The 25149-nt window shown below is 36.9% G+C and overlaps 3 protein-coding genes and 1 long non-coding RNA gene across 6 annotated transcripts; 2 read left to right on the top strand and 2 right to left on the bottom strand.

The window, feature by feature from the left end:
- Window positions 1–1474: 1474 nt before the first annotated feature.
- Window positions 1475–3941, bottom strand: LOC133286592 (uncharacterized). The gene is made up of 2 exons (XM_061484025.1): window positions 2928–3941; window positions 1475–2257 (listed from the first exon to the last, which is right to left on the bottom strand). Exons 1-2 carry the CDS (start codon window positions 3939–3941, stop codon window positions 1475–1477), a joined length of 1797 nt encoding a protein of 598 aa, XP_061340009.1.
- A 1868-nt stretch (window positions 3942–5809) lies between these two features.
- On the top strand, window positions 5810–12418 carry LOC133286589 (uncharacterized). Of its 3 annotated transcripts, none has more exons than XR_009748153.1 (3): window positions 5810–6090; window positions 11203–11320; window positions 11548–12418. It is a non-coding gene; the product is annotated as an uncharacterized LOC133286589 (long non-coding RNA). The 3 variants fall into 3 exon arrangements; XR_009748151.1 differs by having other exon boundaries at window positions 11545–12418; XR_009748152.1 differs by having other exon boundaries at window positions 11448–12418.
- Window positions 6712–9526, bottom strand: LOC133286588 (uncharacterized). The gene is made up of 4 exons (XM_061484022.1): window positions 9469–9526; window positions 8234–8905; window positions 7041–7080; window positions 6712–6946 (listed from the first exon to the last, which is right to left on the bottom strand). The coding sequence occupies exons 1-4, from the start codon at window positions 9524–9526 to the stop codon at window positions 6712–6714; spliced, it is 1005 nt and encodes a 334-aa protein (XP_061340006.1).
- Window positions 12419–13416: 998 nt separating the features above from the next.
- LOC133286591 (putative pentatricopeptide repeat-containing protein At1g19290) lies at window positions 13417–17927 on the top strand. The gene is made up of 2 exons (XM_061484024.1): window positions 13417–16017; window positions 17795–17927. The coding sequence occupies exon 1, from the start codon at window positions 13417–13419 to the stop codon at window positions 16009–16011; it is 2595 nt and encodes an 864-aa protein (XP_061340008.1). The 3' UTR covers window positions 16012–16017; window positions 17795–17927.
- The last annotated feature ends 7222 nt before the right edge of the window (window positions 17928–25149 follow it).

The following is a 25149-nucleotide window of genomic DNA, read 5'->3' as shown; positions in this document are numbered from 1 at the left end:
TGCTGGATCCATTATTGTTGTGTTTCTAGTATGTATATATCTTGCAAGGAGGTTGGAGTGAAATAAAAAATGTGGTTCTGTTGAGATTTGCTGGTGTAATGAATTATGCAGAAGTTGATTGTATAAAGACTTGAATGGAAAATTTGCAAGTAGTATGCATATTTTATATTATGAATTATGCAGAAGTTTATTGTATAAAGATTTGCTGTGTAATGAATTATGCAAACTTTGATTGTATAAAAAATGTGGTTCTGTTGAGATTTGCTGCTGTTGAGATTTGAATGGAAACAATGTATAAAGACTAAACTAAGAATGTGATGGGTGAATTATGCAGAAGTTGATTGTGTTAGGCATGACTAATATCAGCATGTACAAGGGGAAATGACATTGCTGGTTTGTTAATAGCAGATGGTGGCACTGGTGTTAAAAGAACTTTAGCAGGGACTAAAAAGAACCCCGATAAAATTGTGAGGGACTATATTGGTCCCCTTCGTTAAAAACCAAGGACTAAATAGGTCCTCGATAAAAAATGTTGAGGATTTATAAGGGACCTTAAAAAGCAGATGGATGATAAGTGCAGTTAAGCAACACATGACCCGCAAATGGACAAAGCAAACAGAACAAACATACCATTGTTGACAAAAACCAGAAAGTGTATCAGCAGATAGATGGTTTGGACCAATATTTAAAAATTGCAGCATTCAATACAGTCATGACAGTGAAGACAGATAGTAACCAAACTGACATAATCTTCCATTCATTTCACAACAATGACAACAATGAAAAATAGTAATTACATAAGAGATATAGTAATCCAAAAAATATATTCCATTCATATCATCACTTTGTACTTACAATTCCAGCTGACATAATAAACCATTAAGTAGGAACACTTTGTCTTCCCAAAAAACAAAGTGTTCATACTTAATATGGCCATAACCAGAGGCATACAAAAAAAGCCATTGGTGAATCATTTGAACAGGGCCAAAACCAAACTAATACCAAAAAGATGGCCTAATTACAATTCCAAGCTACTGGCCTAATAACAAAAAAATGCCAACTGTCACATTTGAACTGGCCTAACATCAGTGATTACAATTCGAAATCAGTTATGTGGGGCTGGCCTAGGTGGCCTGAATCCTGGTGTAGACATGAAGCTCATGAATCTGGCTCTGGTGCCACTGCCAGCTGCAGCTGCTGTCTCACTGGTCACTACCTCAGCAGGAGTGCATGGAGGTGGGCTGCTACCTCTTGAAGCTCTTGGTTCAACTGTAGTTGTTGCATGCTGGCTACTTGTCTCTGGTGCAGGGCAGCCCTGACTTATGCTAATGATGATTTCTTCAACTTTCCTTGACTGGCCTACTTCAACATTAATCGGTTTTGTCTTTGACTTTGAGCCACCAGTAGGTCCCTTACATGTCTTCGGGTAATGACCAGTCTCACCACACTTGGAGCATTGAACTGTGTAAGTTTTTCAAAGCTTGTTGTTGGTCTTCATAAGCTCTTCAGTGGGATCCTTCTTGCGATGCTTTTTTGGACGTCCAATAGGCCTTTTCAAGCGTGGAGGAAGTGGTTTTGGGGCATCACAAGCTGGCCAATATTGTTGGGAATTGACTGGGTTAAGTGTGTGTTCATAAGTGGCATGCAAAGCATCCACTGTCAGCCATTGGTGAACATGATTTTCCACAGGTTCATTCTTGTGTGCAATGGCAACAATGGCATGTTCACAAGGCAATCCAGTCAACTGCCAAACATTACAGCTACAAGATTGTTGAGTTAAATTCACCCCAACACGTTGACCCTTTCCAGATACTTCATACAGTTCTTGGACCAAGTTTCCAGTCCATGTTGGTGTCCAAGAATTGTTTGCAACCTTCAACTGGTCCAGCCTCTTCTGTTGTGCAGGTGCAATCTTACCCCTAAAGGTTTGTAGAATCCTCTTGTGTGCTGTCATCCTTCGCATTATGTAGCACCTCAATTCCTCACATAATGTCATTATAGGTTTGGACCTATAATTTACAATCTTTGCATTCCACACCTCAGCCATATTATTCGTTATATTGTCACATTTAGGCCAGTGACTGTAGTAGGCCTTAACCCAACATGAAAGGTGTATATTGTCAAGATACTTCCAAGCTGGTTCGTTTAGAGTCTTCAGCTTTAGCATGACCTTCTCAAATTGGGGAACAGTGGTGCATCTAGCACATTCCCACACAATGCCTCTTGTCTCTTTATCCTTCCATTGCTTGATGAAGTTCTTCCATACATGTTATACACAGAACCTGTGGTGTGAACCTGGCATAATTTCCTTCAAGGCTAGGACAAGTCCCTGTGTGTGAAGGTGAAACAAAAAGTTAAAACACAATCTCATATGAACATAATGTGAAATAAATATTAGCATGACTAATATCAGCATGTACAAGGGGACATGACATTGCTGGTGTGGTAAGTGCCCATGGTGGCACTGGTGTTAACAGAACTGTAGTAGGGACCAATAAGGACCCTGATAAAATTGTGAGGGACCAAAATGGTCCCCTCTGTTAAAAAACAAGGACTGAAATGATCCTCGATAAACATTGTGGAGGACTTGTAAGGGAACTTAAAAAGCAGATGGATGGCAATTGCAGTTAAGCAACACATGACCCGTAAATGGACAAAGCAAACAGAACAAACATACCATTGTTGACAAAAACCAGAAAGTGTATAAGTAGATACATAGTTTGGAGCAACATTTAAAAATTTAAGCATTGAATACAGTCATGAAGACCAACACAATCTTCCATTCATTTCATAACAATCATCACTATATACATACATTTCTGGTTTTTGTCATTGCTGTCATTGATGTGAAATGAATGGAAGCACAAGCATAAGGTCAAAAAAGCAAAAAAAGGTTGTTGTAATAAGCACAAGAAAAAAAGCCTTACCTTTTGTTGATCTGATATGAAGTTCCAACCAAATACTCCATGATCCCCTAAATCTTCCTGTAATAAGGTCAAAAACCACTTCCAATTATCCTTTGTCTCACTATCAACCACGGCATAGGCAATCACATAAAATTGTTTGTTTGCATCTTCACCCACAACACTCAATAATTGACCTCCATAATAGCCCTTCAAAAAGAAACCATCCAACCCAATTAAGGGCCTGCATCCAGCTTTGAAGCCCTTCTTACAAGCATCAAGGCAGATGTACATTCGGTCAAATATTGGCAATGCTTGTGGAATAGGTAGGGGGGTGACTTGCAATTTGCAACTGGAGCCAGGGTTGCTCCTCAACAGCTCAGCCAGATATTCTCTTAGTCTTCCATATTGTTCCTTCTCACAACCTTCAATGGTTCCCTTTGCTTTTTTCAAAGCCGTGCTTACTTTCTTCATATCCAAATGAACATTGTATTCCTCCTTCATGTGCTCAAATGCCTCTGTCCTGGTCATCTTGGGCTGTGTTAGTATTCTCTTCTCCAATTTCTTGGCTACCCAATCTCGTGTAGCCCTTTTATTCTTGAAGACTCTGCAGCATGTATGAGTGTCGTTAAATTTTTTAACTTGGAATGTGCTTTGCTTGGTGTTCCAGGCACAATACACCATCCATTCACAGTCTTTTACACTGCATTTGACCCTTACTCTGACCTTGTCATTCTTAACCCAGATGAAGTTCCTCCCAAGACTGATATTATAATCTTTTACTGCACACTTAAATTGGTTCAGATTCATAAACTCCATACCAAGTTCTAAATATACATGCCCAAAAGAAGCTTGTTCATTAAACTTAGGCAAAACAGGTCTAGCATTGTCATCATCATCACTTGAAGGAGGAGTCCTCAACTCCTTAGACAGATAGGTATATCCCCCTTCCTCAAATGACATTATGTCTTCCTCTTCATCAACTTCTTCAGATTCAGAGTCTTGAATTGGGGCATCCTTCTTGACTGCCTTCCTCATTGGGGTCTGTTTTGCAGGCCTTTTTTCTCTACCAATGGCACATTGACCTCATCATCATCTTCTGAATTATCCTCAACACCAGGTGGGGGAGGCTTGTAATCCTCATCCTCTACACTCTCATATGAATCTGAGTGTGAGGAAGCATGGTCATCATCTGCACTATCATCTTCAGAACCATTACCTGCATCCTCTGCACTTTCTTCATCATGGTCCGAATTGATCCCATCATCATGTAAATTCAAGCCATCAGCAGCCTATGCATTGTCTTCATTTTCTTTGATCCCATCATGTAAATTCAGGTCATCAGCAGCCTGTGCATGGTCTTCATTTTCTTTGACCCCATCATCACCTTGAGCACACCCTTCATGTGAATTGACCCCATCATCAACCTCTTCATGGTCCTCATTATGTGCTGAATTAATGACATTATCCTCTTCACTGCCATGTTGAGGTGAAGCAAACTCGGGAATTGAGATGCAACCCTCAAAGTAGACATGTATCTCATTGCCATTCCCTAAAGTAGCCTCACACATGGAACACACATCTGAATCTGTACTAAGAGGTTTGAGCCCTTGTTCCAAATCGGGTACCCCAGGCTGTAGCCACATCATCCTCTTGCATTTTTCATACCCATATTGCTTAAGCAGGGTGTCAAGGTCACAGATATTGCAGTAGTCAATGTCCATCTCTGGCAATGAGTCCACCATTCCATGGATATAGGTCATCACTCCATCTTCATCTCTGACTAAAATACCACCATGATGATAAACAATCACTATGTATTCGGACATCTGTCAAAACCAAAAAAACAAACCTATCATTAATCCCACGACCACAGACTGTAGACTACTTAAACAATACAAAGCAATACCCTAAACCAACATTTTTTATGGATGCTGACTTTTTTTCCATATATTACCATGGGGTTTTTAATTGATACTGGGTCAACCATGGTCCCTTTTTCTAAAACAGGAACCGCACCACCTCGGTAGTTACAATCTTTAACACAAAACCCTAAATGGAAACATGGACCACAATGTCCACTTCTAAACAAAGGGGAACAACATGGGGACCACAAGCAAAAGGATGACAAAGAACAATATAAAAATGTTTCAACATATAAATACTCTTACCTTTTTGTACGGAAGGCTCAGCCAAACCCTAAACCCAAGTTCTCTTTGTCTTCCACTGGTTCCCTCCGATTGTTGAAGAAGTTCGTAGTATTCCAAACGCAGGCGAGTGTTTACTCCACGGTCTTCTTTCTTCCTTCTCAACAATGGAGCGTCTAAGTTAGAAGAGAGGGAAATGGTAAAGTGTCCAACGGTTAGGTGAGGGACAATTTTGGGTTTAATAAAAAATGGTCTGTCCAAGGTGTATGAGACTCTCAAAACGGCGTCGTTCCTCAACCCACGTGACCTTCAGCATGTCACTTGACGTTACACATCATCACCATCAGTTTTGGATTGACAGAAGGACTAACGTGGATACTGTTTCACTTTGTTGGAGACTATTTATCGAGTTTATTTTTGTAAGGAACTAATTTGAGCATCGAATTTTTTGTGAGGAATCTATTTGGGTCTTCACTCAAAAAAGAAGAAAGGGCGTAAACATCAAACCCTGTTGTACACGCAAGCAAGAAGTCCAAGTTGGGAGCTTAGTTTCAACATCAGCATAAAGTGGATGACGTCATCGATGCGTAATACTTGTCGTTTCGCAAGTTGAGCATCATATGCGGGCACACCTCTCGTTGGGCTTCATTTGGGCCTTTACAATCTGGGTTCTGGCCCATTTCGGCCTTTGAACTCCTCGCTTGGCCCATAAAGTGTCCAAAAAGTTTGGTTTCTAGTCTCTTACTCCTTCAACCTGAAGGAGGAATGAATGTGAATGAATTGCGAAGTCGATAAAAGCTGGGGTTTCGGTTATGCTACTCGTAACATGGGGAACAAAAGAAGGTGCTGTAATCTCAACGTTGATTGGGTTATTGGAGTTTATGTTTAATATTTATACAAGAGTTTAAAAGCTGAGTTGTTTGCAGATATCGTTTTGATGTAAAAATATCTTTACTCTTTTGGTGCAGAAATAGGAAGATATGTACTTTCTTTGTGGAATTACTAGTGTTAGAATGTATAGTTAACAAAGAAATTGTAAGGTATTTTCATCTTTATTCTGATTAGTTTGGAATCTGTTTGGTATAGTCTATTTCTTAGAATTTGAAATGAAGAAATACCCAACACTATTTATTGCTTAGGGCTTAACAAATTTTTGTTTAAATCATTTTGAAAAATATGATAAAATAAATGAGTATTACACTTGAACTGGGGCAAGTGTAAATAGGTTTTACTTAAAAGCTAGCTTCTATCTTATCTGTTGCATTAAATTTTGTGTGTTTCTGTCGAGATGATTGCAACTAATATCATCAATCATATGTTTATATACAACTATTGTGGATAAGGTAGATTTATCTGAAGTAGCCTTCTGAGTATTGCTGACATTTTGTTTCAGGGATTATCTGTGGAAGTAGATAATGTAATAATTTATTGTGCTATGCTATTGCTGTAGAAAAACTGTCTAAAAGAACCTATAAATCTCTTTAACTCTACCACTTTCTAAGGGGATACATTTATGTAAGGTAGTATAATTTTAATGGCTAGAATTCAGATGACAAGTATGGCATTGTTGACTCTGCCTCCTTGAAGTCTTGCAAAAGCTGCTGGAAGACTGAGTGAATTGTAGCCTATCACATAACAAATCACTGAACCATGTTTTTAGTCTAGATGTAATTTTCTACATGAAGTGATACCCAGAGGCCAAATGAAGTAAGTAGCAGCATTATCGAATGAGAAGCAGATGTGGCTATATTGGGGTTTCCTGTCGGTGGTGCACCATAGACCGATGTTCCATCAGGAATTGTCATGCTTGGTGTTCCAGGAATTGTCGAACTTGGTGTAGTTGGGGTCATAGTACTTGGTGGATTCGGTGGGCTTACAGATGTTGGTGTACTCATTCTGCATGGACAATGTATATTAGAGTGTGTAGGATTAACATATCATGTTTTATTCATAATATAGTGAATAAGATATAGGTGTTGCAAATTCTCACCTTGGTGATTTGGATGATGTATAGTGGCAGTTCCCATTACCTGAAACAATGTAGAGAAGATCATGTAACAGACATGATATAGTAGGATTTTATTGACAATTTGACAGTATAATCCCAAATCTGAAGTAGGTAAAGGAAGCTCATTATCCCTGGAGTCATGAATTTTGACATTGGTATGAATTAATTTTGTGATAAACTATGTATGCTAAAGAGGAGAATTTTTATATACAAAAAAAAAAAAAGAGGAGAATTTTTCATGAGATTCATCTGTTACTGACAAAGGGATTCAATAGTCAGGGACTGGACCTTGATCAGCTACTGAAAGAGATATATGACTGGAGTGGGTTTGATGGAAGGGTATTATTCTGTTCATAAATAAATAAAGGGTTAAATTTAGTTTTCCACCTTGTGGTTTGAATTTTGTTACTCTTCCCCTTTGAGGTTTGTCGTTCACATGTTATTTTTGTTTAGAATATATTGTGGTCATATGTTAACAGAACAAACTACAAAGGGTAAAGTAACAAGGTTCGAACCACATGGAAGCACGTTGAAAGCAAGTCAAATAACTTGATGGGAGATTAAATTTAACCCATAAGATTCTATGAAATGACATCAAGTGATGCCTTGAAGCTATATTTCACTCATGCAATTATGAGTTCCTGACCTGGTACCATATGTGGGATGTAGAAATTTGGAAGTCTTAGATATGGGTAAGGCTAGATATTTGGTATAGATTGTTTGAATTTATAATTATATATATGTTAAATAAAAAGGTCTGAATTAGACGAAGCATCATATAAGTTGTGGTTGAATGGAAAGCTGCCAGAGATTGCTAGCATGAAAAAGTTATATTTGACTTAGAAACGTGGGAGAGGATACCCAAACTATTGTGTTGCATAGGAGGGACCCCTCCTTCCTTATTTATGTGTTTGATAAATTCTGCATAAAAAATGCATGTCTTTTTTTTTTTTTTTTACCGAAAGGTATGCATATGTATTGGGATGTGATGCTTATCAGGTAAGGTAAGGCTACGACATAATTTCTGGACTACCAACATGTTATTGCCTTGATTATTTCGAGTGAAAAATTTCACTTATCTAATATTAAGACACACAAAAAATAATTTATATTTTCTTTTTGTGCTCAATGATTAAGAGGAGGTACCAAGGCTGTAATATTTATGAAAGTCTTACTTGGATCTTTGTTTGTAAGTGTTGCTGTTCCCCCAAATGCACAGCTCGTAGGTGCTGGATTCTTCTGGTAGTAGTCATTGAATGCATAGGAAGCATGGTCTTTCAGAGTATTTGGGTTATAACAACTTCCTTCTGGTTGAATTGCTGAACAGTCTGCACCATACCCACAAGCATAATCAAGAGCCACCTTTAGAGTGCTGTCTTGAGCTGATTGGCTTGCCACACACCATTGACCACCTGCTGATGCAGGAGTGGGTGTGGTTGGGGTTGTAGGAGTTGCAGTTGGACTGGCTGGAGTTGTAGTTGGGGTTGTAGGGTTTGTGTATGGGTTTGTGGGGGTGGTAGGGTTTGTGTATGGGTTTGTGGGGGTTGTAGGGTTTGCATATGGGTTTGTGGGGGTTGTAGGGTTTGCATATGGATTTGTGGGGGTTGTAGGGTTTGTGTATGGGTTTGTGGGGGTTGTAGGGTTTGTATATGGGGTTGTGGGGGATGATGGGGTTTGCCCTATTGTGTCAGGTGTTTGAGGAGATGTTGGGTTTATCGTAGGATATGGATTTGCTGTGCCTGGAGTTGTAGGGTTGACGATAGGAACTGCATCCAATTTAGTACTAAATTCATATGATGAGATTTCTTGCTTTTCTTCTTCTCTTAATGTTATGGCTGTTCCTAGACCTGTAAAAGAAACTAATACTCTTCAGCAAGACAAGTGAAAAGAATTTGCTGAAATTGAACTAGTAAACCTGAATAAATTAACCCAAATTTCTTCTGTGATTGCTCCCAAGGTGGCAGGCAGAGCATGGATGAACTGATGTGGTTTCTGTGCCATTCAATGAATAGTTTTTCATGCATGTTTTATGAGTTATATATTCCTTCCTAGAGCTACTGTAAGTTCATCCACATTCAACCTGATCCGGTTCATCGCAACTGATTCTTAAAGTTTATGTGGCTATGATCGTGGAATGGGAAAATATCATCATTCATGCCTGAAGATTAACTTTGATCATTTGGCTATTGATGAATTCTGTGCACAACTTTACAGTTCTTCGTGACTTCAATGTTGTATTTTTCTAATCAAACATTGCTACTCTTTACTAATGGTCAGCTTGTGTGGCTCTATATCTTGGTCATACACCTCAAGCACATTTTGGTTGTCAAGCAATGCATGTAACTAAGAGAACATATCTATATATATCATAGGTAAAAGGACCAAAGAGTTCCAACAAAAATTAAGTCACCTGAACTGAAGAAAATACACAACGAGAATAACACAAGGTGCCAACTTCTATCTCCCATATCTTCAGGTTGGCTTCTATGCTTGGCTTGTGATTTTTCTTTTTAGGTTCTGAGCAATGTTTGAGAAGCTTAGATTTATTAAACAAGAGAAGCGCATACGGTATTCTTGTGAAGGAGAATTTTATCTTTTTAGTCTACATGGTTTGTATATATTATGAAAACTTGAGAATCATAACTTTCTTGGATCAAAGAGAGAAGAAAGAATATAAGAAAACTTGAGAAAGGAGGTATTGGATAGTTGAAATTAGCAAGCAAGAGAAGGTTCAAAAAAAGAAGAAAAAGGTGCATGCCGGTAAAAGGCAAAAGGGTGATCTGCTTAGAATTAAATCTGATACATAGGAGCTGAAATATATATAATTAATTAGATGGTGGTACCTGCGCCATGTCCTTGCACTTTTGTGCTTCTTTTCCACTGTTTCATGGGACTGAGCCAAAAGCTAAAGTTGATAAGCTGTGGTTTTGTACCTTTTTGCCTTTTAGGGTTTGTAAAGAACAATACTGTCTCCCTTCTATTCATCTACCCTTATACGTATGAACACAAGCCGTTTTCTTTTCGTATGAATAAATACTTCCCGTGGAATACTTAGGAACTATGTTTCCTTTTTGGGGAATTCTCTAGGTGTACCGTTGCTGCCTTCTCCAACAAGACCTTGGCTTGAATATGTCTTTCTTAAGTTACCTTGTCTCCATGCTTTAATTTTATTCTTATAAATTCTATGTGTCTCAAACTGGAGGTGTTTGCTGCCCATTTTTCCTTTTCCCTTTGTTTTAAACAAAACGTAAGATCTCGTGGATCAAGAATATTGAGTGTACTACGGTGGCATTCTAAATTTGTAATTATGATATGTTAGATTTTCAAAATTTTAAATGTTTGTACTAGTTGTTTTCAATTCGTATGTCTTCCAAGTTAAGTCATGATCTAGAAATGAGGGATGCTTTTCCATATAAAATTTCATTGTGCTTGGATTATATACACCGTTGCATGTTTGTGTTACACTAAACTAATCTCTTAGGTTAAAAAAATCAAGATAACCATAAAATATGATTTTTTTCTCCTCTTTTTAAGAGTGTATTAAGAGAGGAAACTAGGTCGATTTTGATCAAGGATAGGCTCTGAACTGTGGATCATGTCACCTAAAGCCACACTTAATTTGGATCTTACATTTCTCAACAACACTTATAATAATTAGTCCCTCCTATTAGTCTTAATTAATAACACTTGTAATTTGATATTTGTTCTCCCTATTATAAAAAATCCTTGATCCGTGTCCGGGAAAATCTTAAATAAGTATCTAGAATTAGAAGGTAATTCATTGAGTGGATCTCATGCCCTCGAGATTTGAGGCATGTCACTAGTGACCAGTAATATTGATTTGAGTTCCAAATTAAGATCTGATCTAGTTGATCATATAGCTAGCTTGATCTCCTCCATTAATTATTTAATTTTAGCATATATTTCTTTTCAAATATTTTCTCTCTAACTTCCAAAATGTGGCAAGCGTTTGATGATTTCTACTTAAATTAATCAAATTTAAGTTCTTTTGAGTTTTGTTTACGAATTTTGTTTTTGTTGAACCAGAGAGGAAAAAAAGAAAGAAAGAAAAAAGTAAGCCATCTTTAATTGCTGCAATTATAGGTAATGTCGAATTAATTATGTGCTATGGTTGCCTTTACAGGGTTTTTTTAGAGAGTTCGTGGTCAACTAGTAAGAACATGTGAGACTACGAGATGTATGGTAGTGTGTTATGATTTCCATGAGATTTGCACCAGGCAATATCAACAGGTTCTGAACTGGTAAGTCAAATGTTCATGTTCATTCGATTCTAATGCTAGCCACGGTACTGATATAAGCTCGGTTGTGACAAAGTTGATATTGTAATCATATAAGATAATCTTTGTTCACATTACGGGTGTATTTCAGCACTAGGCGCAGCAAAACATGTTCGGTTTGGCGAGATGGGCTAAGTTTTACCGATCACTTTCAAAAGAGGGGTGGGTCGAGCTGACTCGTTTTTTAGCAGGTTGATGGCGGGAAGGGACGGGACGAGTCAGTGTCAAGCCAGTGAGCCAACCCGCCTTGCCCGTCAAATGGGACGGGCCGAGTTTTTCAGCTCATTCTCAAAAGTAGAGCAAGAAGGACTGTCTAGTTTCTTGACGGATTGATAGCGGGACGAAACAGACTGCACTCTTTGCCACCTCTACTTAGCACCAAGGAATATTTTAGATGCTAAAGGCTATTAGCGCTCGATTCCAAAAAGAATCCTTTGGAGAGATTCAAACTATTCGTGGAATCGTGGTTATCACGCTTGATTGCTACTACCTTCAATGTGAACTTCCGTTAGTTCGGTAAAAATGAGAAAATTGAAGAACCCGTGTGGGTTAAAAGGCTATATGTAAGAGAATATGGCCACTTGGCTGCATTAAGAGGATACTTGCAGTTATGTGTCTATCAAGCAATGAAGTTGTGAAGAGAGGGATCCTACAATGCCCACCTATCAAGCTATGAATTTGTGAAGAGAGCTAGGGAGGGGATCCTAGAATGCCGTATCTATCAAGATAAGTAGAAGAGAAGGGTCCTACAAGATGCACAATACGTTTCAGATAACTGCAGCTATAAGAAGAAAAGAATGACATGGGAAAATGAACTGAGTTAAGGAAACTGTCTTTATATTGCATGAGACCTGGTAGGTCTCACCTATTGCTGAAATTTGATTGGCTGTTTATGATAAATAGTACATATTTAAATATTTTTGTAACGAGAGAAGATTCACAACTAGGAATTTAAATAGGCTATTGTAGGCTAGACTTTAATTTAAATAAATTAGGCATGTGTAAAAGTTCTCAAGATTGGCCTGACTTTTTAGCATGCGTAGGTCATATTACAAGTCTGGTTTGGCCTATATATAAAAAATAAAAATTTTGGTCTAAGCCGGTTAGCTTGTTTAAGCCTATTAAACATTCAATAATTAAAATAATATTACTTTATTATTCAAAATTATTAAAATAATAATTTTATTTAATATAAATAATATGATATAGGCCGACCTGTAGACTTATAGGTCCGACATGTACAAAAAAAATTTATGATCTGTTTTTTAATTAATTTTTTTTAAAATTTAGATCTGTTTTATTTGACTATTATTAATAAGTCAAGTCTAGTCTAGTCTAATATAGGTAAGATAATAGGCCTTTGTAGGCCGACTTAACTCATTTATATCCCGATTTGTGACATTGAAAAGGAATCACATGCTCTGCAAGGGAAAAATATTTTTAGTACTCATAACTCAGTGCCATGTCTGTTTAAATTATAATTTTTCTTAATTTTTTCCCTAAAATTAATAACTGACAATTCAAAGGACAAGTACTTTCGAGTTTGAGAATGAAAAAAATAATATTAGAAAAACCGCTCCGAATTAAATCTTCTTTAAAAAAAAACTTGGAATATTTCCCTCTCCACTCCTAATATAATTCCCCCCATCCCTCTAACCTCTTCCTCTTTTGTTGTTCCGGCCTCATTACATAAAGAGCAAAACACAGTCCTTCCCTTTTTAATGTGGATTTCTATTTTCTAATGTTGAGGGGAAATTTTAAATGCCATTTAGGACATACGACAAAAACATAATCCTTCTAATGCCATTACCATATAAGGTAGGTTGTGAAAATGTTGATATTCTAGTGGAAATGGATCAATGTGACTATGTGATATGAAAGAATTTTAATCATTAATAATTAAATTAACTGTAATAATCTTGTAATTTTTCATTTTTATATATATTTTTTCTCAGTCATTGATATGGAGTTATGGACATGTTAATTACCTATTCTAGTATATGTAAGATCATAGATTCAACGTTAATCTCAGTAAACATGGAATTGGCACTTGCCAAGTAATGTTGGTCCAAATGTTTCGTTTCCTTCGCAAACCCAATCTAGCTGCACTTTCTCTCCCCCAACACAAATCTTTTCACCTCACTCCTCACCTCCAATGGAAGCTTCGAGAAGAATCAAAACTCCCCGAACCCGAACTCCTCGACCGAATCTCTCGCCTTCTCATCCTCCACCGTTACCACGCCCTCAACCGCCTCTCCTTCCATTTCTCCGACCACCTCACCGACGCCCTCCTCCGCCGCCTCCGCCTCAACCCCACCGCCTCCCTCGCCTTCTTCCATCTCGCCTCCAATCACCAAACCTACCGCCCCCACTCCCACTCCTACTGCATCCTCCTCCACATCCTCGCCCGAGCCCGAATGTACCCTGAAACGAGGTCGTTTTTGCACCAGCTCGTGACCCTTCACTGCACCAACAATTACCGCGCCTTCGCCGTTTGTGATCAGATAGTTAGCGTTTACAAAGAGTTTGGGTTTTCGGCCACGGTTTTCGACATGGTTCTCAAGGTTTTCGCGGAAAAAGGGATGACTAAGCATGCACTGCACGTGTTCGACGAAATGGGAAGGTTGGGTCGGAGCCCGAGTTTGAGGTCCTGCAATTGCTTGTTGGGGAAGTTGGTTAACAAGGGTGAATCAATGACCGCGGTGATGGTTTTCGAGCAGATTGAGAGAATGGGGATTGTGCCTGATGTTTATATGTGTAGCATTGTTGTGAATGCGCATTGTCAATTGGGGAGAGTGGATATGGCTGTGGTGTTTATGGAAAAGATGGAGAAGATGGGGTTTGAGGTTAATGTTGTGACTTACAATGCTTTGATTAATGGGTATGTTTGCAAGGGGGATGTGGAAGCTGCTGAGAGGGTGTTGGGTTTGATGTCCCAAAGAGGGGTTTTGAGGAATGTGGTTACTTGCACTTTGTTGTTGAAAGGTTATTGTAAACAATGCCGGATGGATGAAGCCGAGAAGTTGCTTCGGGATATGGAGGAAGATGAGTTGATTGTTGTGGATGAGCGTGTTTATGGTGTGCTGGTGGGTGGCTATTGTCAAATGGGGAGAATGGATGATGCGGTTAGGATTCGAGATGAGATGTTGACGGCAGGGTTGAAGATGAATTTGTTCATTTGTAACTCCTTGGTTAATGGGTATTGTAAGCACGGTCAGGTTTGGAAAGGTGAGCAAGTGTTTAGGGAAATGGTGGATTGGAATCTAAGGCCGGATTTGTATAGCTATAACACGATGTTAGATGGATACTGCAGAGAAGAGCAAATTAGCAAAGCTTTTATGCTTTGTGAGGAGATGTTAAGGGAAGGAATTAATCCATCGGTTGTGACCTATAATACTGTTCTCAAGGGATTAGTTCATGCGGCTTCCTATGAGGATGCTTTGTGCCTTTGGCGTTTGATGGTAGAAAGAGGTGTGGCTCCGAATGAGCTCAGCTATTGTACTCTGCTTGATTGTTTTTTCAAAATGGGAAATTATGACAGGGCTATGATGCTGTGGAAAGAAATTTTGGGCAGGGGTTTTACTAAGAGCACAGTTGCATTCAATACGATGATCAATGGATTATTTAAAATGGGGAAATTGGTGGAAGCAGAGACTCTTTTTGATAGGATGAAGGAACTTGGATGCTTGCCAGATGAAATAACATATAGGACTTTGAGTGACGGATATTGTAAAACTGGCAATGTTGTTAAAGCTATTAGAATTAAAGATGCCATGGAAAGACAAGCAATCTCTCCCTCCATTGAAATGTACAATTCTCTTATTAATGGACTTTTTAAGTCTAGGAAGTCAACTGACGTCACTGATCTCCTTGTTGAGATGCAAACAAGAGGATTATCACCAAATGCTGTTACCTACGGAACCCTTATTTCTGGTTGGTGTAATGAAGGGAAGCTGGACAAAGCTTTTAATTTATATTTTGAGATGATTGAAAGAGGGTTCACTCCCAATTTGGTGGTCTGTAGCAAAATTGTCAGCAGCCTTTATAAGGATGCTAGAATCAATGAAGCAACTGCGATCCTAGACAAGATGGTGGATTTTGATCTTCTTACAATTCATAAGCGTTCTGATAAGTTTGTCAAAAATGATGTCGTAAGTCTAGAAGCTCAGAAAATTGCCGATTCCCTTGATAAAACTGCTATATGTAATTCTCTTCCCAATAATATTGTATACAACATAGCTATAGCTGGACTATGTAAGTCTGGGAAGGTTGATGAAGCAAGGAATGTTCTCTCAGTTTTGTTGTCTAGAGGTTTTCTTCCAGATAATTTCACGTACTGTACCTTAATTCATGCCTGTTCAGTTGCTGGCAATGTGGATGATGCTTTCAACTTAAGGGATGAGATGTTGGAGAGAGGTCTTATTCCCAATATTACTACGTATAATGCATTAATAAATGGTTTGTGCAAATTACGAAATATGGATCGAGCACAGAGACTTTTCCATAAACTTCATCTCAAGGGCTTGGTTCCTAATGTTGTTACCTATAATATACTAATCAGTGGTTACTGCAGGATTGGCGATCTTAATGAAGCCTCTAAATTGAGAGAAAAGATGGTAGAAGAAGGAATTTCTTCAACCCGTACTCTGCCTTGATCAGAGGTATTTTGGGAATACTCTTTAAAGTTTTTGGATCACATATTCTGGCAGATTTTAATTAAATTCTTGCCTGATACTTATGAATTTTGCTAAATGCAAAGTGGAACTGCTGGTTCAAACCTTAATTACTACCCATCGGCAGCCATGTCCTGATGCTTCAATTTCAAGCCAAATTTGCCATAGAAAGAATCATTTCTTCTTGGAACGATTTACAGGTTGATAATAGCCATATATGCTCCTGCCTATTCATCCATAAGCACCATATTTGAAATTCCTGAGTTTCATTCTCTTTTGTTAAGGAAGCTGGATGTACTTCATAATGTAGTTTTTATTCAAGGGATCAAAGAAAGTGCATGGGGTTTTTCCTGATGTAATACCCAAATCCCACATCTGTCTCGAGGATGGGAGGACTGTGACGTGGTTATGACAGATTTGATTGACTTGGAGGCTTGTATGGAATGATTCACTAGGACTATGTTTGATGTCACTTAAAACCTTGGAAGTTTTGAGCACTGGGAAGCAATTCAAGTTAGAAGATACTCAAATTTTCTTGCTCATAGAGCAGCTAAATGGGTTGCCTTCTATAACTGTTAAGGGTGATGTTGTCAATCTTGTCAGTATATGTTACCAAACTCATGTAATATGCTGTATATGTTACCAAACTCAGGCTAGATTTTGAAGAAGCTAGATGACATCTGCCAAGCTGTGGCTTGTAATGTGGTAGGAGGCCGAGTTCTCATCAACTCTGCATCTGCATCTCATTCATTTGAAAGGTGAAAAGACCTCATTTCTAGAGGAAGCACCGTATTGGTGCAGACATTTTCCACCATGTTAGGAGATAAATTTGCTAGGTCAATGACCATAACTGTGGTCTATATAGTACCCTTCAGGACTTCACAATATCTGGGGATGACAGAAAGCTTTCTGCACTGAAGATTCTATATTGAATTACTTCATAGAGTAGTGCTGAATATTCAGAAAAAAATAGCTAGATTTGACATAACTCAGTTAAATTTAATGATGGTTGTTGGAGAGGATAAAATGACTGTGACAACTCATCCATCAAAGAGACAAGAAACATGCCAACTCATTTTGTCAAATTTTCTGAAAAAAGGATTCTGGCTGTGTAGCTTTTACCTACTTCATATTCACTGAGGAGGTTGGCTCACCTGGTTGACCTTCCGCTCGTGACAATTGCATGACTTGAGTTTGAATCCATGAATCTCTTCATTGGTAGGAAGTCAGTAATCCCTTTGTAAATCCTTGCTGAGGTTGGGGGTTTGCATAAACCTTAGAATGGGGAGAGCCTACCTCACCCTAAACTACTTGTACCAAAAAATATTCTCTGTCATTCTTTCGATACACATTGTTTGGCCTGCAATTATTAAAATCTGAGGCTAAACCACTTAGAAATAGCTTTAAATGTTTCATTTTTTCTTTTATGTATTTATTACAGTTTTGGACATGTTGAATAATTTTTCATTTTTATGGCCCTTTGCTCAAAATAGTTTTATTATTATTATTATTATTATTTGGTTTCTTCTTGATCTAATACTGGCACACTGGTATGACATCACCACCCACAAGAAAAATAGAAAGGAATAAAGACACTTTATAGCACTATCTTGTGAACTAGTTTTGAAATTCAAACTAACAGGAGCATTTGAGAGGATCTGGTTTGTAATTCAAACTATCTTGTGAAAGGATCCTGAATTCTTAAGACAGTCTGATGTTGCCAAATTTTCCCACATCTTAGCATTTGAGGATTTGTTTTTATCAGGATTCAAAGAATACAGTGTAGACAGATCTGAGCATAAGGAGTGCATGGAATGAAGCTATGCTAATAGTGGTAAAGAATGCTGCAGCGTGTGAAGCTGATGGTATAGCAGGAGGACAAGGATGGAAGAGAGTGGAGGACCAAAGCTTAAGATAGTTTCCCTTGCAGGTTGGGGAGTCAAAGTTGAATTTCCGTACTTGCAAGTTATGAAGCACCGACACGTACTTTTTTTCTCTAAAAAATACGTGTCGGATACGTTTTGGATACTGACATATTCCGACAAGTGGTCAATATTTTGGGACACACGATCAACGTTTTGACCTATTCCGGCATGCGTTAGACACGTGGTCAACATTTATGCAGATTTAAATTTTATTTTATGTTATATTTTTAACTAAACATGAAAAATTAATTTATAAAATAAATATTTTCTGTTATGAAATTTGACATAAAAAATAATTTTTGCTTTATATTATAGAATTTGAATATTTTATTGATTATATGATTTATTATGAGTTGTAATATGTATTAAATATAAACTATTTAATATCAAATCGTGTTTTAACATATTGAAATTTAACATTTTTAGAATTAACGTATTGAAGTATCGTGTGTATCTCGTATTGATATTGGTGCAACGTAGTAGCTTGCAAGTGCACAAATTTCAACAACAATCGATTTTGGATGATAGTATCACTCATATTCTGTATATATTGTTGGGTTTTGCTCTTTCACTAAAGCCCAATAGGGCCTAGTGTGTAAGAAGAGCCCAAGAAACCTAAAGATCATTCTGCTTAGGGTTAGAGTTTCTTGAAACCCATATATATTCTACACTTATAGTCATCAGCCTCTCTAGTCTTCACTTGGCAGTTGTAGAGGCTGAGGTAATGTCATCTCCCTGAAAGTGAGAGAGTACCCACACACTTCCTATTTCCCCTTGAGATATAGTCTGGAAGATTTGTCACAGTCCAACTTTAAGATGGTTGTTCATGCTACGACGCTGAGATGAGTAGTTCAAGAAGAGGAATCATACAAGGGAAGGTTTTGCACGAGATCTGCGCACCAAGAGGTAATTGTAAACAATGATGATCCTTTATATCCAAACCGCAATGGTCTAATCGCTTCTGCATGATCCAATAACTCCAACAATTATGATTTAAATCTAGAGAAATAATTTTGAAATATGTGCATAATGAATTTAATAATTTAATGATCGTTACGGAAATTATTTTGATTTCAAATTATCCTCATAAATGATAATTATTACGATTGCTGAGATTTAGATTAATAATGAAATCAGTTATTTGGATGATTTAAATCTAGAAAAATAATTAAGAAAATTTCCTAAGAGAATAGTTTATTTTGTGAGTAATTTGTGGGTCTTCTAAAATGGTCATGTGTTAAACACACGCTGTATACCACAATTAGGTATCATGATTGTGTGAAGCACACACTGCCTATCATGACCGAATTTTAGGACCTTAATGATTTCAAAATTCAGATAAGCTAAGTGATGCACGTTTATCGGCGCTCTTGCTTACATAGTTTTTGAAATTAAACAAAGGTTACTCTCATTTAAACAATTCTTGAAAATTGAAAAAATTGCTTATGTTGAATGGAAGGAGATTTAAATTAAGAAATTAATTTAACCTCCAGATGTATTGTGGGCCTATCAATAAAATAATCATGAGAGGCCCCAACGGATAAGCGTGATTGAATTTTATAGGCCTTAATAATTTTAAAATTTTAATAAAGTATTGTAAGGCCCATCGTCGGCAATACTAATTTACTAAAGACAATTTTAAAATTAAACAATTAATTCGACAAAGCTTATAAAAATTCTCAAATAAAAATGTTAAATGAGTAAATATTTAAAAATTAATTAATTGCCTACCAAAAAAAATTAATTAACTAATTTTAAAATCTGCGGGCTCCATTTGTGGATTTATTATTGAATTGGTTATTGCTGAAGCCCCATCGGATAAAGATAATCAGATTTCACTAGATTAAATCTTAATAATTTCAAAATTTTAGTAAATTATTGTACGGCCCATCGTCAGCAATGCTTGGACACTAAGGATAATTTTGAAATTAAACAATGGTTAATTACATTCAACTTTGGTAAAATTGTTAGCCCTCCCATCGAGGCTCTAGCAATGGCACTGAAGGTCTAAATAACAATTTTAATTTTTACAAGTGACTTGCCCATCGTAAGCCTTGTTAAGAAAACTGAAGGATTGTTAACAATAAACATGAGTAGTTATGAGAATCTACTTGCACTTAAAATTTTGTTTATTGCATTATTTGTTTGTAATAGTGTGCCTTGCCTTATATGCTTTTCAGAAAATATCTTAGAAATGATTTTGAGTCAAAAATGTCTAGATGATACCAACTATGAATAAGTGCAAAACAAATTTTGATATTTTTCTAAAACATGAAAGCTAAAATTTGTCCTAACAATACGAGGGTCATAGCAACCTGCAGAGGATGCGTCTACGGAAACAAAGATGCAATACTCAGATTGGGAAAAGATAAATATGATAGTTCATTATTATGTTCTTGTCAGTCTTTCCAAACACTTGCATAAGCAAATGTACATGGTTAAGAGTGGAGTGGAGATGCTTCACACTCTTAATGACATGTTTGTTGCGTCTAGCAGATCTGCTAGACAAAATGCAGTCAGCGCAGATTTTGCTAAAAGTCTTGTTAAATCAAAGGGAAAACCGAATGGTGGTGGTAACAAGAACAAAATAACTTGGTTATTAGTTGTCAAACCAATTGCTATGAAGAAGCCACAAGGCAAGTGCTTCAAGTGCAGACTGAAGGGACACTGAAAGGAAAATTGCCCAAAGGTGATGAAAAGAACCAGACATGGGTATATTAAGGCCTGATTAGTGAATGAATCATTGATTTAAGAACCACTGATTATGTTTGTTACTCTTTGTAGTAGTTCAAATATGGCATGCCTGTCAGCAGTGGACAAAGATATTTTAGGCTTGAAATAGGAACTTGTGTCTGCATTTGCAGTAGGACAAGTTATTTAAAATACTATGGTTTTGGGTAACTATTTATTTGTTCCGGATTTCAAGAAGAATTCAATTATTGTTAGTTGTTTTGGTTAAAACATGGTTTGACAATGCAATTGATTCCTCAGTTACATTTTTAAGTTCATCTTCGTCTTGTTTGTTTTGGTATATTGTTTAAATAGTCTTTATTACCTATGTCTTATACCCCCTTAAATTTATTATGTTGAATGGAAAGGATGATGAACAAGAACATTCACCAAATAAATAAAAGTTTCAAATGAAACATATTTTTGGCTTTTATAATTGAGTCAGATTACCTCAAATAGGAAACATGATTTAGTTAAAAGAGGGACTGAAAGTTCAAGAATCTTTTAACTAAAAGGTATATGTTGGTCCTATTTGGAAGGTAAAATGGCAAACCAATCCTACAAGGTCAAAAGGATTTGCACAACTATTGAATTGGAACTGGTACATACTAATGTATGTGGACCAATTAGCGTTCAAGCCAGAAGAGGTGACGAGTACTTCATTATATGAATGTTTACTCTGGATTTGGATAGATGAATCTAGTGCGTCATAAGTCTAAAGCTTTTGGAAATTTCCAAGAGGTTTGAGTCTGAGGCAGAAAAGCATCTAGATGTTCAAATCAAAGCACTTTGATCTGACTAAAATGTTGGCTACTTGTCTGGTAAGTTCAGGTCTAACCGTATTTAAGAGGGGATAGTTTTCATAACTATAAACTCTAAGAACACGTTAGTTGAATGAAATTGTAGTATACAATAATCAAATATTTTTGGACTTGGTGAAGATCATGTTCAGTTGTTCAAGTGTGCTCAAGCTATAAAATATGAGATGTAATACTTGTATTTCAACTTTGTTAGGTACATAGTAAAGGCATCACGAAGGATAAGACCCACTAGATGCATGTGGACCTAAAAAGTAAAGAAAGGATGGACAGGAAGGTGAAAACCTTCAAAGCTAGCTTGGAGGTATTTTTTGCCAGAAGCCATGCTTGAGTCTAGCCAAATTCTCTTAGTTGCTGCTATATGTCTCAATTATGAGATTTTATTTTGAGAGTTGGATGTCAGGATATCTACATACAACAACCAAAAAGGGTTTATAGCAAATGGGCAGGAACACACAATATGCAAGTTGTGAAAGTCTATTCCATTGACTTAAGCAAGCATCCAGGTCTTGGAACATCAGTTTTTTATCAGGTTATCAAAATTTTGATTTTGAGAGAACCTTGATGAATGATGTGTATTTATATGTAAAGGATCCAACAGAAGACAGTAGATTTTCTGATACTTTGTGTAGATGATATGCTTCTTATTGGAAACAACGTGGAGGTAATATCAAGCATAAAGAGTTGGCTAAGTTAGTGTTTTGGTATGGAAGTACTGGGAAAGCCAATTATATTCTTGGTATAAAACTCTTATGAAACCGGAAGAAGAAGTTGTTGGCATCACCTTAGACTACTTACATTGACAAAACTCTTGCCAAAATTCAATATGAGAATTCTAAGAGAAGAATTATAACTCTCAGATGTGGAATTCATCTTCCTAAGGAGTAACCAAAGACTCCTGAGAAGGAAGAATGCATGAGTTGGATACCTTATGCTTTGGCAAAAGGTAGTCTCATGCATATCCTGTTGGGCCTTAAACTAGCCATCTGCCACGCAGTAGGAGTAGTGAGACGGTAATATTCTGAACCTAGAGGAACACTAGATTATTGTTAAGCATGTACTTAAGTATCTTTGGAGAACGAGAGATTATATGTTGGTATATTTTAGTGGGAGTCTTAAAAAGCTGAGTTTTCACATTCAGTTATTTCAAGTGGATATTCACTTAAGAAATCAACCTCGAGCTATGAGTTTTTCACTAAACTCAGATAGCATTAGAGGTGGATCTTACAGACCCAGTTACTAAGAGTTTGCCTGAACTTGTGTTCGAGAGGTATGTTACTTCTTTGGGTCTTAGGAGGATCCCAGACTTGCATTAAGCGAGTAAGAGATATTGGGTTCATTGTGCTTTTGGAGTAAGACAATGAAATAATGTAATCATTTTCTGAATTTTATAAATGAGATATTATTTATTTATTTTGTGCACTATTTACAAAACATAAAGGTTCGGATCAATTGTGGAGTATATGATCATATGAATACGTTCATGGAGGGCATGATCATATGTTCTCACAATTGATGAATAGATTCATAGTTAAATAAAGTTAGGCACTTTATTTAGGTTGCAATATTTTACGAAATGGTTTTGTCCGAATCATTGTAAAATATTGGTGTGAATTAACATTCACATTGAAAGGATCAAGAAGAGATTTGATTAATGTTGTTTTTCTATCATAAGGTATCAATTCTCCAGTTAGCTATAGTTATGTGATTACTCTTAATCCTGAGTTTATTATAAATAAGTAATCAAATAATTTTCATTCTTTGATTTACCAACAGGTGAGGTTCAATCTATTGATGGCCAATAACTCGGTATTTTGGGAGTGAGATTATTTGATTATCGATATTTATGAGATAAACAACATGGAATTTGTAGGATATGTCCCCTTGATATGTTTCGGTGCTTGGATATTAAAGACACTGGCCAGTGCATGTAATCCATTAGAGAAACTATCATAGTCAAGTGAATAAATAATTGATTGAGTTACATAAAATTTGTCAATCAATTATAGACATTCTACAAAGGGGCGATGCATATTCGTGTTATAAGTGTTATTAATCTTGGAGTTCAAGTTTGGGCTTTTAGTGGAGTAGCACCGAATTAGATAATCATTCGTTGATTATCAAGAGCCTTGATTAATAACAAATGGTAGATCCCCAGGCTAGCTCAAGATAAGGGATGGGGTAATTTCAGTTGATGAAGACTAGTGGGATACATGGATTTGGGCTTTGGGTTCAAGTTTGTACTCAAGAGCAAGTGGGAGATTGTTGAGTTTTGCTCTTTCATTAAAGCCAATAGGGCCTAGTATGTAAGAAAAACCCAAGAAACCTAAAGCCCATTCAGCTTAGGGTTAGGGTTTCTTGGAACCCATATATATTCTACACTTATAGTCATCAACCTCTCTAGTCTTCACTTGGCAGTTGTAGAGGCTGAGGTAATGTCATCTCCCTGAAAGTGAGAGAGTGCCCACTCACTTCCTATTTCCCCTTGAGACATAGTCTGGAAAATCTGCCACAGTCCAGCTTCAAGATGGTTGTTCGTGCTACGACGCTGAGGTGAGTAGTTCAAGAAGAGGAATTATACAAGGGAAGATTCTACACGATATCTACGCATTAAGAGGTCATTATAAATAATGATGATCCTTTACATCCAAACTGCAATGGTCTAAACGCTTCCGCATGACCCAATAACTCCAACATATATATCCTTTAACTTTAAGATGTCGGAGACTAGCTTTTCCATTATTGGATTTGCAAGTCATTGTATCCTACTTTGCACCTATATTTCAAAAATTTGGACGTATCTTCTGTGACACTCTCCGATACTCCGACACTCTCGATACTTTGATACGCTCCGACATCTATAATATTTGAAATTTTATTACATATCATGAAAAGATTGATCAATATTTTAACAAACTCATATAATAAAATTAAAAATGGATACTGAATAAATCTCACTGGAATGTATAAGAGATTTTTAATTTGAAAATATAATAGTAAATATTTACATCTTATATTTCTTTGCAAAATTGATGGATATTATAAGTTTAATTTTATTTTATTGTTAAATTATTGAATATCAAATATAATATACACCATATAAGTTAAAAATATTATTTAATATCAAAATGTGTTATAACATGTCCCAATCTAATATTTTTTAGAATTAACATGTTAGAATATCGTATCATATTTCATGTCCCATGTCGGTATCGTATCTCGTGTCCATCTCGATGTCGATGCAACATACATTGTATCACACGTGCTAGGCATAGGTTAGCTAACACCGGTGCAAATTCATCCCCATCGCGCTTTTATTTTGTACCGAAATATAATGCTTCATGTAATCAGTTCCGATCAACAACAATACTTCGAAGGAATAGACACTCATGTGAGTAGTAGTGACCATCTCTGCCTACAGATTGGTCATGGTGCCATTTGCTTCCTACACCACATTGTTTGAATTTAGGTCATTTTTATCTCTGTTCGTTAAGCAATGATGAAATTTGCTTATCTTGGCGCTTGTTTGCCTCAATAGAATATTTGATAGTGCTATATTCTTATGCTTATAGGAACCTTAGGTGAATTTGAGAAAACCCACAGGGAAACTTTTTGACCAACTCACCAGCTATGCCATTTTCCTACAC

This window comes from Gastrolobium bilobum, unplaced genomic scaffold, assembly GCF_033153095.1.
Source record: "Gastrolobium bilobum isolate Gb01-03AN ecotype WA unplaced genomic scaffold, APGP_CSIRO_Gbil_v1 utg6309, whole genome shotgun sequence".
NCBI classification, from domain to species: Eukaryota; Viridiplantae; Streptophyta; class Magnoliopsida; order Fabales; family Fabaceae; genus Gastrolobium; species Gastrolobium bilobum.
The sequence above is the reverse complement of the archived record's forward strand: the minus strand, read 5'-3'. Positions and strand labels throughout refer to the sequence as shown.

Excerpts from the sequence above, each read along its gene's own strand:
- LOC133286592 (XM_061484025.1), bottom strand. The coding sequence starts at position 3,941 with ATGAGGAAGGCAGTCAAGAAGGATGCCCCAATTCAAGACTCTGAATCT. Across the intron at positions 2,258-2,927 it reads TCATATCAGATCAACAAAAG|AACTTCATCAAGCAATGGAA; the intron begins GTAAGGCTTTTT and ends CATGTATGGAAG.
- LOC133286588 (XM_061484022.1), bottom strand. The coding sequence starts at position 9,526 with ATGGGAGATAGAAGTTGGCACCTTGTGTTATTCTCGTTGTGTATTTTC. Across the intron at positions 7,081-8,233 it reads ACTTACAAACAAAGATCCAA|GTAATGGGAACTGCCACTAT; the intron begins GTAAGACTTTCA and ends ACATTGTTTCAG. Across the intron at positions 6,947-7,040 it reads ACATCATCCAAATCACCAAG|AATGAGTACACCAACATCTG; the intron begins GTGAGAATTTGC and ends TTGTCCATGCAG.
- LOC133286591 (XM_061484024.1), top strand. The coding sequence starts at position 13,417 with ATGTTGGTCCAAATGTTTCGTTTCCTTCGCAAACCCAATCTAGCTGCA.